Below are 11,305 nucleotides of genomic sequence, written 5' to 3'. Positions count from 1 at the left end.
AAAAAAAAAAAAAAAAAAAAAAAAAAAAAAAAAAAAACAACCATCCTTTTTCAGCCAGGATACCCTGAAAAGAGATAGCCTGGGCCTCCAGTAAAGGCTGCTCCAATTCCTTTACCTCTCAATGGGGAAAACACATTTTGCCTCCAGCTTCCTGCCATAGTGGAATTCCAGCAAGCATACACTGTGCACTTATTTCCTGCTTAGAAATCCACCTGCTACCTAGAACAGGCTATTAGCCTGTGACACCCAGAACTTGAGCTTGGTAAGCTATCGGCAGCTGCTGACCTTGAAAAGGGGCCTTGAGGCTACACAGAGAGGGAAGAGCTGGTGCAGAGACCATGCAAACCCTCAGGGGCCCAGCTTGGTCCTGATCATGGTCAATGCTTCCAGAGACACCACAGCCTTCCCACCATGCCAAGGAGGCTGAGGGTGAAACCTGGCTGCGTTTTATTGGATGGGCGATGGAAGGGTGGGCGAACTATAATAAAGGAGGGATAATGAGTGGGAGCCACCTATGAAAGTCCCTTGGCCTGCCCTCCCCAAAGAAGGAGGGAGACGAGCCTTTTCCCTCGGGTTTCTGGAATCTCAGGCCTCAGCCCGCCATGCGGGAGGCGTGCAGACGCCATAGACTTTGGGTCTGGTGGTTGTGAGTGAGACTCTGCGACCTCTGGCTTCCCGTCACTCCACAGCAAAGCCACAGGTCTCCTCCACTGCCGTCAGCAGCTTCTCATAGAGCTTCTCATAGGACTCATAGGGTGGGATGTCGATCCGGTTAAAGCTGGGAAAGGACGAAAGAAGCAGAGTCACTGCTGGGGACACGCTGAAGGTAAGCACAATGGGCCAGGATGTGCCGTCTCAGCTCCCCCTGGGAAAGCTTCAGCTTTCAACACAAGTTCTTGTTTGCTTTGTTTTTGTTTCTTCCAATTACCCACAGCAAAATCTCAAGATCTACAAACTCAAAATGCGAGCTTGCATACTTCCTGAGCATTGCTCTGTGTCTGGGTGTGACTTCTCCACACCAGGAAGAACCTGTGGTGGGCCTGTGACCTGCATCAGGTCTCCTGCTACCTACTGAGGGGCTGGTCAGTCCTCTACTAGAGCATGCTGGGTCTCGAGTGAGAGAACACCAAATCCTAGAAAGAGGAGATGGATACCAGATGTCCCACATAAGTCTTACACAGGGAAACTCATTCCAAGTATTTGTGTAGAGACACATCTATTGCCTCATAGTAATTTTAAAAACCAAGAAACACAAAAGTGCAGCCACGTATCAGAAGATGATTGCCCCTTTCTGCTGGGCTCATGCACAGACATGCACTCACGCACACACGCAACTAAGGGACATCCGTGAGCCTTCAGGGTACAGTCCAGGTGATGGGCGCCATAGCTTTAGCTGCTGTGCATCATGACACAATCCTGTTCCCAAAGCAGTGACACAATGGGACCTGCTGACTCAAGGAGGGCTTGCATGACCCTAGAGTGTGATCTGAGCTCTCCGGGAGACGACGCAAAGGACACATGACGCCACAGTGGCAGAGCTTACCAGGTATGGGCCTTGGGTAGGTTGTCTGTGTTGGCGTCTATCAGGTGGATGGTGAACAGTCGGGGCCCTGCCGCGCCTGTAGAGCCTTACAAGACAACATTCTAGTTAATGCACTTCAGAGACAAAGCCTGCAAGTGCCCGGTCAGGAGGCCCTGGGGCAGGGTGACTCATTTCTGAAGCCCAGGAGCTTACAGACCCTACATATGGCCACCCGGGGACCTCTTTGTGGTAGCGGAGGCAGAAACTGGCTTGTCCCTATTCTCTATGCTGGTCCTCCTGGACGCTCATGGCGTTTCCTAGCCTGCTGCAGCTGTAGCTACAGAAGCCAGTGTCTGTACTGTGCTGACAGGTGTGTTACACACTCCTCTCTGCGGGCCATGGCTGGCAGTGCTGAGGCAGGAGAAAGGGCTGCTGTGGCACTGTGTAGAAGGGCAGTGTGGGGGCCTTGTCTCCTTGGCCATGTAGCCTACTGGGCGGGGAAGAGCAACCCCTCGCTGTCACTCAGCACCTGGCTTTGTGTGCCTTCAGTTGAATGCCTTGCTCTAAGCAGCATTCATCCCCCCCCAACTCATGGGACCAGCCACTCTAGGACTAGATGGGGACTCTGTCCTATCCATGGGTCACACCCAAGCCCCTGTCTGGCCTTGGAGAATGTTAGTAAAAGCCTTGTGACAGAAGGGTTTTTCTCAATGGGAACATTTGGTAAGCAGGCCAGGAGTGAGGAAGAAGAGGTGAGGTAAGGAGAGAAGGGAGTGGGATCACAAAAATCTGAACCCCTACACAGCTTACTACTGAACACCTGTGTTTTGTCCTTAGCAGGCAGAGAATAAATCCCACGCCTTCAGCGTGCTGTAGTGAACCATGAGGTAGGAGGGGCAGCACGCCTCGCTCCGCCCACCCACTCGGTGTGGGGAAGCAGTAAGCTCAGGCTTAGTCAGTTACCAGCAGCCTGTGCTGGGAGGTAGGGCCTCCAGAGTTCAGGGTGCTCGGTGGGGAACCCTGTTACTTCTGCAGAGCCGCCTGCAGGCCTGCATCAAGGTGGATTCCGTCCCTTGAGGGCAGTGAAGGCTCCACACGTGCAGCAGTTCTACTGTGCTAGCCCGGCCTCCTCCACTGACCGCCGCCACCACCACTACAGGTTGCTCTTAGGTTGTCTGCTCAACAAGGCTGAGGGCACACCCACTTTGGGTTGTGAATACGAGACTACCGGTAGCCCTGCTGCTCCTGGTTTTTTAGAACGTGGGATCCATAGGCCCACAGGGGGCACCGGTGTGAACCCCCCCAACCTGCCAGGCACTCCAGTCTACATATTTGTTATGAGAACACTGGCCACCATCATTCTCTAGCGGGATGGCCACATTTCAGGTCTTGCTTCTGAAGCCTAGGACAGAGCACACCAGTTAAGCATCTCAGGGAATGGTCCTGACTCCACTGTCAGTCACCTTGCAGAGCCTTGAAGCCTTGGAGAGGAACTCGTGTGGATCCGGTCACGAATTGCAGGAGCCTGGCCCTCCTCTCCTCATCGAAGGTCTCCACCGCCTGCCAGAACCACCTGACGATGTTGCTATCTGCCACACAGTGCTTCAGCCGCGTGTTTGACTTCCAGTCGTTCAGGTCTATCTTATCCAGCCCACCTATTATCAGCTGGGGAAGGGCATCGGGCTGGGTTACATCTAAAATGCCTAAGACACTGCTCCTGCCCTACGACCCCTAACCCTCAACAAATGCTGACCGTCCAACTCCCAAAGCCAATCAGCCGCCCCTGGGCTGCCCACTGTCTGACACACAGCTACACAAGGCCGACAACCCAAAACCTCAGGTGTGAGTTTGCTCTGCACCGGGGACTGGGACTGGGAGAGACCGACAGGGAGAGAAGAGGGACTGGGAATGGCCGACAGGGAGAGAATTCCACAGGTCATGTGGAGTGAGGGGGCATGGCACATACTCTCCACTTGTTTAAAAGCTTGCTGAAGATTCACTGCCTCACACAGAGACTCCACTCCAAAGCCCTCAGTCTCACAGTGGGCAGATGGCTATGAGAACAATCTGGAAGGCTTAGGCTACTTGGCACCAGGCAGAGCTGGCAAGGGATGAATGAGTCACTGTCCAAGTCCCTGACAATGACATGTCCTTAGTCTATTAATAGCCAGAGTGGGAGCAGAGAACTGGGTTGAGGGAGGCCTAGTCCAGGGCATGGGCTAGAAATCCCAAAAACCTAAGGCACAGACATCATCTGGAACTATTCCTGCAGATTCAGTCATTAATTGCTGGCTGGGGCACAGACAGAACTGTGTACAAGGCAGTTCAGGTGCCCTCAGTCTCCCTCCCCATCAAGCCTATTGCTCCAAGGACTGCCTGTCTGGGGCCTGAGGAGGCCTCCCAGCACTCACCTCCAGTTCCTTCTGGTCAAACGGTTTCAGTAAGTGTTGGGGAATGAGCTCATTAAACCCTTTCTGAAGCGCTAGGAACTGGGCTTCAATTCCTCTCATAAACCTCCAGTTTACATACAACCTGAAAGGAAAAGCCACACAATGGAAGTAACTGGGAAGAGACCATGAAAGCACTGTCCCCGCAGCGGCTGCAGCTATGACGGCAAATGTGAGGTTAATGTCAGAGCCTGCTGAGTGGACTCCAGCCTTCTCCCCCCCTCCCAGGAGCTCTTAGTTTGCTGGTCTGGTCTCATCTTCAATTATTATTAATTATTATTTTTAAGCATGTGCATGTTTTCCCTGCATGTCTGTATCATGTGTGTGCCTGGTGCTGATGGAGGCCAGAGCAGGTGACTTCACTCAAATTGAAGTTGCAGTTGTGAGCTACCATGTGGGTGCTGGTCCTCTGGAAGAGCAGCAAGTGCTCTTAACCACTGAGGCATCACTCCAGCCACTTTTGAGACAAGGTTTCATGTAACCCAGCCTAGTCTTGAACTTGATCTCATAGAGGCTGGCCTGGAATCCCACTAATTTCTAGCTTCTGAGCCTTGGGATTAAGGTCTGTCTCACCCCACCTGGCTTTATCTGTCTCTTCCCTTCTCCCCATCCCCTGAAGAAAGGATCTCTGTAGCCCAGGCTAGGATTGAACTCAGTATGTAGCCCAGAATGGCCTGGAACTCCTGTGTCAGCCTCCCAAGTGCTGGAAGTACAGGTCTGCCCCCCACACCAAGCTATACCCAGCCTTTATAGCAGTTAAAACAAACCAGTTCCGGCATTCTGGTTTCTACTAAAGTCCAAGAGGGATTGGTGAGACCTGCCAGAACTGCCAAGATTTCAAATTGGATCTGCAAGGCACACCTACAGCTCTGAATGGCCAGTGCATCTAACTGTCCCTCAGGTTGGCGCTGGGGCGCTGTAGTGGACTCCTTGGACACCCTGGCAGCCTCTGCTGTGGACCCTGGCTTGCCACCTCGCACCCAGAGCTGGGATGTCACATGGTGTCTCTACAACAGGTGCCTCTGACAGCACCTTCTGCTTGTTCCAGGCTACCACTAAGGCCAGCCCAGCATATTACCGGACGTATTCCTTCTTATTCTCTTCAGTGACGGGCACATTTCTGCCATTAGGTTTCAGTTCATGCTGAAGGATCCGCCCGAAAGCATTGTGCTCCACGCAGAAGGTATGGTCCAGCACTGGTGTGATGTCATTCTCTCTGTGGACACAGCAAAGGCTGGTTAGGCTTCTGCCAGGGAGTCCTGGAGGGCTGCAGAGGGCTGTGCTGGATAGCTGGCAGGCATAGTTCAGGTTCTGTCCCTGACTTTGTGATTCCCATTCAATCATCCTGTGACACCACGGGGTATGAGGCATAATTGCTCTGAGGGCTGAGTCTGGGAGGAGGCCTGTGAAGAGACAGCTGATTCAAAAGGACACAAGCCAAGAAAATAAGGCCTCTTTCTTCTCAAGACAGCCTCTGCTCCCACCAAAAAAAAAAAAAACCAAAACAAACAAACAAAAAAAAGCACTGGAAATGTCAGACTGACTTTTTATCTGCCCTACTTCTTGACAAGTGGAGCGACAGACCCCCACAAGGAAACCCTCACTCCCCCATGGCCCTTGCATAGTGGAGAAGAAGCCCTTGGGCTAGACTCCACACGGCAGCTTCCCAGACTTGTCAGGGCCTGGGTCTTTCACCAAATCTATAGTTCATGTCCTTGCCACCCTTAAAGCATTCTGGCTAACTCTAAAGCAAAGATAACTAAATATTAAATTTGCTTTTGATACTTTTTCTTGCCTTCTACAGATCACCTGAGAAACGATAGGGTTGATTTCTTGTGTGCCCCCCCAACACTGGTGGGGGTCACTGGCATTTCTAATCAAACCTTAATAAGCAGTAAAACAAACCAGTTTTGTGAAAAGAAACCTGCTAAGCACCATGAAGAGTGTAAGTCAATTAACTTCTGTTACATCTGTCTTGTTAGTCTGTACTTGCAACCCAACGTTGTTGTTACAGTTAGTTGTTTTACTCGCTTTAGTTTCACTCTATTCCCTGAAAAGCATGTGCACACACAACAAACACATTGCGAGCTCTGGAGCTGTGGAACAGGACTGACGAGACTTACAGAATCCACACCAAGCTCTTGTGCAGTTCTGGGTCCACTGACTCCAGATCCGACAGCTGGATGGGTTTTCCCAGGAGCTGCTTGTAGAAGGGGACTGTGAATCCCCCGTTTATGTAATGTCCATGGAACACAGCCAGACCCATGATGCGACCCACAAAGTGGAAGTAAGACAGATGGTCCTATAGGGGGCGCCAGAGAACAGCAAGTCATTAGGAGGTGAGCTGCAAGGGTGGAGGCCCACTTCCCGGACTGCCTCTGCCTCTGGAAGTAACAAGACACATATGTCCTCAGCTGCCCACCACCCACCCATGGCCAGACAGGGTAAGTCTGCCATTTAGATGCAGGTTCACTCCCGTCTAACTCAGGTGGGACTGTAATGGCAATCCTCCTGCCTCAGCCTTCAGAGTCCTGGGATGACAGGCATGTGCCACCATACCCTGGCCTCTCCCTCTGTGTGTGAGTCACTATCTCTCCCTGAGGACCCTTTTAACTTGCAGGGGCCTGGTACAAAATGCAAGTGTGGAGTCTTCTCCAACAATGTGAGAAGGTTTGTCTCCTCTTCCTCAACTGGGGTGCTTCTGGTGTATAATAGGGAAGGCTCATGTTTCTGCCTCCAGCTCTGAATTACAGTCACCTCAGAAAACTTGCCAGAATTGACCTTCCAGGATGGGTAAAGGCGTATCCACACTGTGTGTGTGTGGTTTACGTGTAAGTGCAAAGCACAAGCTCACCTTTATCCCTCTGGTCTGCCTACTGCTTTGAAAGCAGGGTCTCTCAGCAAACCTGGGTCTACAGGTCAGGCTGGCCAACCGTCGAGCTCCAGGGGGCACCCACTTATACCTCCCTAGGGCACACGCTATCATGCCTGGCTTCTGGGATTTTTGTTGTTGTTGTTGTTTGGTGTTTTAAGACAGGGTCTCTCTGCATAGCCCTGACTGTCCTTTAACTCACTCTGTAGACCATGCTGGCCTCTAACTCACAGAGACCGCTCGCCACTGCCTCCCCTGTGCTGGGATTAAAGCAAGCACCACCGGGCCCAGCCACATCTGGCTTTCTTTCTATGTGGGTTCTACAATCTGACTCAGGTCGTCGTGCTTGCACGGCTGAGCGTTTCCCAAACACGGGTTTATTCACATTTCAATTCTCTAGTAGAGCTAGTCCCTCATTTCAACTCTGTGGCCTTTTCACACCAGATATGGTCCTACAGAAGTCCTCCACAGCGGCTGTCTTATACCTACCTCGTGCTCAATGTTCGCATTTGTGGCCCAAAGAGCTAATTATGGAACTTTTCCAATTTTGATCTGAGTGTGGACTTGGCAAGAACATGATATGCCACCAAACCAAGAACATGATATGTCCCCCTCAGTGCTCGGGGACAGAGCAGCTCAGATCCACAGCCCCTCGCTACAGACAGCAGGCCCCTGATCTAAACTTGGCTGGAATCCAGAATGGAATCAGGTCTAGCAAGTCGGTGCTCCCCATCCCTCCCCTGAGTTCTCAGCATCATGTCTAAGTCACCAAGAACTGGTGGAATCCAGATTTGCCTTAGAAACTCCAGCTTGATTCCTCAACTCCTCATGTAATACTCACAGGGTTGATGGAAGAATCCGGGTTGATTTGCAATGTGTAAATATTGTCCGTGGAATACTGGAAGAGTCCATAATACGGATTCAACATTTCATGGCACAATAAATAGAGCCACTCCCTGCGAGCAATAACAACACAGCTCACATGTGCTGACAGTATTGTTTTCAGAATTTTTTAAAGGTATGTGTAAGTATATGCCGAGTGCATGCAGTGCCTAAGGAGGCCAGGAGAGGGCACCAGATTCCCCTGGCACTGAAGTTTCAGGAGGATGTAAAGTGCCATGTGGGTGCTAGGAACCAAGGTCAGGTCCTTCCAGGAGCAGCATGTACTCTTAACTGCTGAGCCACCTCTCCAGTGCCAGTTTCTTTTCTTTTTTTCTTTTCTCTGAGACAAGGTTTCTCTGTGTATCACTGGCTGTCCTAAACTCCCTCTGTAGACCAGGCTGGTCTCAAACTCACAGATCCGCCTGCTTCTGCCTCCTAAGTGCTGGGATCAAAGACCTACACCACCACTGCCCATTCCAGTTTCAAAGCATCCTATAGTAAAGACTTTGATAGGTGAACATTTCAAGCTCCAGGGAAGCAGAAAGACTTTATGAATAAATCTGCCTTTCTAGTTTCAAGTTGAATTCTTACTTTGACCATAAGCATGGACCACTTTGACTTTTAAAATTCTGTTTGTATGTGTACATGTTTATGTGAATGGGTTCACGTGAAGGGCAGAGGTTGAGCTGATATGTTTTCCTGGATTGCTTTCTAGCTTATTTTTTGAGGCAGGCTGACCAGTGACCCCGGATATCTTCCTGTCTCACCTCCCTAGCTGCAGACTTACGGCACATGCCCTGTGCTGGGCTTTTATGTGGCTTCTGAGGCTTGAACTCAGGTCATTACACTTTCAGGGCAAGCTTTACAGACTGAGCCATCTCTGCAGCCCATTCATCACTGTATAATGTGAAAAACAAAACAAAAGCCAACTAGATGGATCTAAAACATTAGTTTTAGAAATCTGGCAGGAATACAATACACTGGTTAATTTATTTTCCGAATTCCTTTAAGGCTTGAATTACTTTACTATTAAAAAAAAAAAAATCCAAACCAAAAGCAACCAAACACAATAACCACTTCTGCTGGAAACAGAATAAAGGGCTGTGGTGGAGCTGTTAGGCAGCCTGCTATGAATGGCATGAGGTCAATCCTGCAGGTACCAGAGGCAAAGCACCTGCCCAATGGACAGACAACAGCCACAGACTTTATTGTGGAGCTTCTTACACTTTCAAACAGAAAGGAGGCAGGTTAGCAGAGGGTAGCACAGATAAAAAAAAAAAAAAAAAAATCAAAGACAGTGATGAAAATATATGAGAGATACAGACATGATGCTCTCCCATCTGGACTTCTGGAGGGCCAGGGGACTTCCTTGGACTTGTGCACCATAAGTGTGCTTCCCTGCTTCTTGTGCAATTCTCTAAGCATTTGGCCCCTCCTTAAAAGGACAGAGGGTGGGGGCTGAGAACATGCTATGGCGTGCACCTGCACCTGGCACCGAGGTCACGGCAGAGTCCCCAGATCTGATGACTAGTAATCAATGCAGGCCCTACAGAACACAGGGTAGCTGGTGGGGGTAGCTGGTGGGAGGCTCTCCAGAGAAGACTTCATTACCCATTAAATGCATTTAGTTCATTTTATACTTGATTACAACGGAATTCAATGAATTAGTGTGTTATATAGCAACTTAAAACACCCTCCCTCCCTCACCAAGCACTGGAAGATAAGGTAAGGAAACCCTGCAGAAAGGAGAGATGGAAAAAGGAAAGAGATGGGAAATGAGGAGGAAGCCCTCAGATGGAGGAGCTGGGAGGAAGTGAGGCTCATGTGTACAGCAGGTATTTACAAAGGTGCGAGCTTGGTATCAGAGCCATCCAGAGACAGATCTGACTGTGAGCCAGACAAAGCTCTGTATGTAGCTGTTAGGTACACAGGCAGAAGAAAAATTACACGGCACAACTGTTCCACAAGAGAGAAACCGAGAAAGAAGAGGCTGGAATCCCAGCATCCAGGGTCTGACCCAGAAGCAGACGAAGCTCACACTGACACCCAGGCTGGAAGCCACACCACAGACAACCTGCAAGATGCTGTCCTGAGCAAGGAAGGCAAAGCCTGGTCTAAAAAGGAGCCGGTGTGGAGGTTCACATATGTAATTCCAGCACTCAAGAGGCTGAGGCAGAAGCATTACTTTGTTTTAGACCACCCTATGCTATATAGTCAATTCTGGGGCAGGGAAATGGGAAGGAAGAAGTATGGAGGAAAGAGAAAAAATAGAATCCACAGACAAATTGAAGTCTGAAAGGCTAAACAGTATTCTGTAATTAAAGTAGAAAGGCTGCAGAGATGGCTCACTGGTTAAGAGAACTGACTGCTCTTGAAGTTTACTTGAGTTTGATTTCCAGCACGCACATGGCAGCTCACAACCATCTGTAACTCCAGTCCTCTTCTGGCCTCTGTGGGTACTGCATGTCCATGGTGCATAGACAAACATGCAGTCAAAACACCCAAACATTAAATGTTTCAGTGGAGCTCAGGGGACAGACAGGGAGAACTGGAGAGAGCCCAGTGTTAGAGCAAAGGTTCAGCCCTTCCCCTACTACTGCCCAGAGTCCGTGTTCGTAACCAGATCCCTAAATCAGGAGGTATCAGCCTCAACTTGGCCACCTGGATGATAACAGGTGGCTCTTAGAACAAACTCTAAGAGTTAAGAAGCCCTTGTCTCAAAAGTGAAAGCAGCTGGACAGGCTTTCATTATTCTTCTTAAAGTTACTTTGATGAAACAACCAGAATGCCGGCATCTTGTGAAATTCCCTGGTACAAGTACGATTTACATGTGTGTCCTGCCCCCATGCTGCCTCCATGTTTAGTTGAGTGGCCCCTGGGGTTTTGTGTTCAGACACATGACGTGAAGAAGGAGTATGCTTAAGAGTGTAATTCTGACTATGCCAAGTAAACAAAGTGATGACTATACATTTCCTAACTGGTGATATCAGCAGCTCAAATCAGCAGGAGCCTGGGTGCCATGGGCATGCTGGCACAGCGGAGCAGGGTATGCCCCACTGGGACACTTGGAAAGTGAGGGGCAAGCAGCCTCTCTGAAATGTAGCTGCAGAGACCTGAGACTCTGTGGGGAAAGGGGGTGAATTAGTGGCTCACCGTGCCACTCCGCCATAGTCCAAACCTTCTTCCCCTCGGAACTTCACCATCAGGCGCTTCTTCAGGTCTTTTGGCCTCATCTTCATGATCTGGCGATACGACTCCTACATATCAAAGCCATGGGTTCAGAGAGAAGATTTTGTTTGAATGGGCTGAGAATGGAATGGCTGGAACTCAGGTCCTTCACATGCTAGACAAGTGTTGCAAGTGAGCCCCTCACTGGGGCATTCTAGGCAGGGGCTCTACCACTGAGCCTCACCCCAGCCCCTCACTGGGGGATTCTAGGCAGGTGCTCTACCACTGAGCCATACTCCAGCCCCTCACTGGGGATTCTAGGCAGGTGCTCTACCACTGAGCCACACCCCAGCCCCTCATTGAGGATTCTAGGCAGGGGCTCTACCACTGAGCCACACCCCAGACCCTCACTGG

General features: G+C 50.2%; 1 protein-coding gene across 3 annotated transcripts in view; it reads right to left on the bottom strand.

The window, feature by feature from the left end:
• Window positions 1–424: 424 nt before the first annotated feature.
• Smurf1 (SMAD specific E3 ubiquitin protein ligase 1) overlaps window positions 425–11,305 on the bottom strand; it is a 78,486-nt gene continuing 67,605 nt past the window's right edge. For 2 of the 3 annotated variants that reach the window (XM_055598533.1, XM_055598535.1), the window contains exons 11-18: window positions 10,877–10,980; window positions 7,683–7,797; window positions 6,093–6,271; window positions 5,048–5,185; window positions 3,934–4,054; window positions 2,986–3,187; window positions 1,544–1,628; window positions 425–778 (exon numbers count right to left, since the gene is read on the bottom strand). In XM_055598533.1, the coding sequence (XP_055454508.1) occupies window positions 679–778; window positions 1,544–1,628; window positions 2,986–3,187; window positions 3,934–4,054; window positions 5,048–5,185; window positions 6,093–6,271; window positions 7,683–7,797; window positions 10,877–10,980 (1,044 nt within the window). In that variant the 3' untranslated portion in view covers window positions 425–678. The remainder of the gene's footprint in view (window positions 779–1,543; window positions 1,629–2,985; window positions 3,188–3,933; window positions 4,055–5,047; window positions 5,186–6,092; window positions 6,272–7,682; window positions 7,798–10,876; window positions 10,981–11,305) is intronic. The other variant, XM_055598534.1, reaches the window with a different exon arrangement.

Source organism: Psammomys obesus, unplaced genomic scaffold, assembly GCF_907164565.1.
Source record: "Psammomys obesus unplaced genomic scaffold, mPsaObe1.curated_primary_1811, whole genome shotgun sequence".
Taxonomy (NCBI): domain Eukaryota; kingdom Metazoa; phylum Chordata; class Mammalia; order Rodentia; family Muridae; genus Psammomys; species Psammomys obesus.
The sequence above is the reverse complement of the archived record's forward strand: the minus strand, read 5'-3'. Positions and strand labels throughout refer to the sequence as shown.